The sequence below is a fragment of the Triticum aestivum genome, unplaced genomic scaffold, assembly GCF_018294505.1.
Source record: "Triticum aestivum cultivar Chinese Spring unplaced genomic scaffold, IWGSC CS RefSeq v2.1 scaffold77521, whole genome shotgun sequence".
Lineage (NCBI taxonomy): Eukaryota > Viridiplantae > Streptophyta > Magnoliopsida > Poales > Poaceae > Triticum > Triticum aestivum.
In genome coordinates this window covers 1-3,048 of record NW_025242766.1, presented here as the reverse complement: position 1 = coordinate 3,048, position 3,048 = coordinate 1, and the positions used below count along the sequence as shown (strand labels likewise).

Genomic DNA, 3,048 nt, shown 5'->3' with positions numbered 1-3,048 from the left:
ATATATAGTTTTGAGATCGAATCGTATGAGAAGTAATATTTAGTTTTGAGCACTTGACTCATGTTCTGAATCCAACTAACCTGCTCCATGTAAGGGAATTTGGTCTGGATGTCCTCAACATTGGGTACCACATCTTTGGGCCCAAAAGCGTCGATCTCCTTGAGTAGCTTCTCCTCTACCTCGGGGTACATCGCCACAAGGTACACCAGGCTTGACAACGTGAAGGACATGGTCACCGACCCTGCAAGTAAGTGCTCGTATGTAAGTGCGCTCACGTAGTCTTGCGTCAACAACTTCCTCATTGCGTCTGTGCTCTCGCTTGCATTAAGCATCACAGACAGGAAGTTCTTCTCCCCCCTGTCAGCTTGTGCCGCCCGCTCAGCCACAATGTTGTCTAGTAGCCCACTCATGGCCAAGTTGGTCTCTTCCATCCGGCGGTCTTTTGAGCCCGGCATACGCAGCAGGAGCTGCCTCACGGGTTCCTGTAGCAACGGCACGAGCATGCCAAGGATGATGGACACGGAGCCTGACAGGTCCATCTTGAGGGACGTCGTGGCGTAGAAGTGCTTTTCGATGAAATCCGTTGTCATGTCGACAGTCTCAGCACAATCGACATGGTGTTTCGGTGGTGGAGAGGTGGTGCCTTTGGTGAGGCCGAAGTCCACACCAAAGGCGACCTGACCAATAGTGTCGCTGAAGAGCTTTAACGAGAGGTCGGAGAAGGTGATCTCCTCGCCATGCCGGAGGAGGCGCCCCGTCCGTTCAATGTACGGTTGGAAGGAAGGGATGAGGCTTGCCACGTGCGACGGCTGGTAAATGGAGATGATGACATTTCTCATGGATTGCCATCTCGAGTCCCTGCCGAGAGAGTGATATGCTTGTGATTTAAAACAAGATCTAGCTAGATATGTACTGAGTATTAATTTTTTTACAAATTGGTATGGAACATTCTACTAAAACAGTCGACCTACATGACCAGTTCTATAGTTTGTTGTTTGCATTAAATAACAATATAGTTTGTATTGTTGTGTTGCTTCACTTCTTGGTGTGGCACAGTTTACATCTAATTAATAGAGCGTATACAATGAATAAAAATGCATAATAAACCTCAAGTCATCAAGAGATGATAGTGAAAGCATGTCAGATGATAGATTATTCTTGGTGTTACCTGTAGCAGTACTAATGTTTGCATTCCTATACTAGATTCGTGGTTGAATGATGTTTCTAAACATACTCTTGTTTTTTTTTTGCGAGAATCTAAACATACTCTTGTGGTGGAGTGTTACGCATAGTTTGGTACGTAGTTAAATTGAAGACCTGCAAACTTGTGCCCGACTTATAAACCGAATGAATACTTACTGAAAGTCTCTTCTGCTCGTGATGAACAGTAAAATTAGAAGAACAAAAATCTGAAACTTTTCATGGCAAACTTTGAAAAAAAAATTGAGTGCTTGCAAATTTTATCATGGAATGTCAAAAACGAAGAAAGAAATCAGCACTCCAAAATGTTTTCGAAAATATCATTTTTGGAGCATAAATTATTTTAACGATTTCCGCGGATATCATTTCATGATGAAACTTTGGAAGCACTCAACACATTTGACTTCATGAAATCTCTAAAGGCGTCCATGTTTTAATTCGCACCGTTGATTCAGTCAAGGATATATACGGAAGAAGATATAAAGTAATAAAGGTGCACACATCCAACCTCGTAAAGAAGAGGCCTTTGTTGTGAATAGGCGAGCTGCGAATAGGACTAGGGACGCTTCTGTTGGGGATGCTCTTGAACTTCTGGATTCCCACCTCTCTGCACAGCTCGGGGTCTGCAATCATAACTAGCGGCTGTCTACCCATGTGAAACCTGAGAAAATGACACAAATACACATGTTAAGGCACCATTTTTTTCTCCTGCATGGTGGAATTAATTAGCACGGGCAAACTCACCTGTAGATGGGCCCGAATCTCTCTCTGAGGACCGTGAACACCGCCGGCCCGTGCTTGGCGAGCAACGGCAGGTGGCCGATCAGCGGGTAAGCCATCGGACCGGGGACCCTACGTACGCGCCATGAAGGTGCGTAGAAATATATGGCGAATACGCCAGCAGCCAAGGTCGCCACGGTGACCGAAATTGCTAAGAACGGCGGCGGCGGCTCCATCTGATGACTCCGGAGTAGCGCTCCAGCCCCGTCCATCATTCTGCCTGCTCTATGACTACCTTACCCAACGATTAGCCGTGGCTTTCTCGGGGCAGATGGCCATCGCAAGATATATACACACAGGACGGTGATGCAATCGCGATCTGTCGTGTACTTGATTCCGATTGTTCGTTTTGTATATTTTTGCCTCCCAAATTGGACTTATATGTGATCATCGTCGAAAGTGACTCTGTACACTGTAATACCAAATGTGACGTGGTAAATAAATAAAATCATACTGAATGCGACAAAGGGCTGGCTAAGCATTCACAAGAGAATCTTGAGGAAGCAAACACCTAGTGTTCCAAACTCCTCCCTTGTCACTGAGTTTGATTAGATGCCAGTGTTCGCAGCTCAAAGATGCTTTATGCTAGGTACCTGTCGTATAGCACTAGCATATAACTATTTCCAACGGATATATTAGTATACAAATTAAGTCTGAGCATCGTATGCATCATTGATGATAACAATCACGGTCATTAGTCCACAATCTCATAATTAGCAACGAAGTAGAACAAACCAAATGATGAAACCAATTAGAGCATCCCCAGCCGGACCCCCGATTTTCTTCATCAATGTGTGAAACGTCCGTCCGGTCAAAGAAAAAAGACCCAACCAGACCCCTCACTTACTCCCTAAACGACCGGACTGACCGACACTCCTCAAACTGAGACCATATAGTACTGAATGCGACAAAGCGCTGGCTAAGCATTCCCTAGAGAATCTTGAGGAAGCAAACACCTAGTGTTCCAAACTCCTCCCTTGTCACTGAGTTTGATTAGATGCCGGTGTTCGCAGCTCAAAGATGCTTTACGCTAGGTACCTGTCGTATAGCACTAGCATATACCTATTT

At 45.1% G+C, this 3,048-nt stretch overlaps 1 protein-coding gene across 1 annotated transcript; it reads right to left on the bottom strand.

Annotated features, from left to right (window-relative positions):
* Nucleotides 1–80: 80 nt before the first annotated feature.
* Nucleotides 81–2,361, bottom strand: LOC123176936 (cytochrome P450 711A1-like; the record flags this gene model as incomplete). The annotated part of the gene is made up of 3 exons (XM_044590936.1): nt 1,945–2,361; nt 1,709–1,861; nt 81–858 (listed from the first exon to the last, which is right to left on the bottom strand). Coding segments are annotated over exons 1-3 (1,182 nt in total), but the record flags the coding sequence as incomplete, so codon positions are not given.
* Nucleotides 2,362–3,048: the final 687 nt, after the last annotated feature.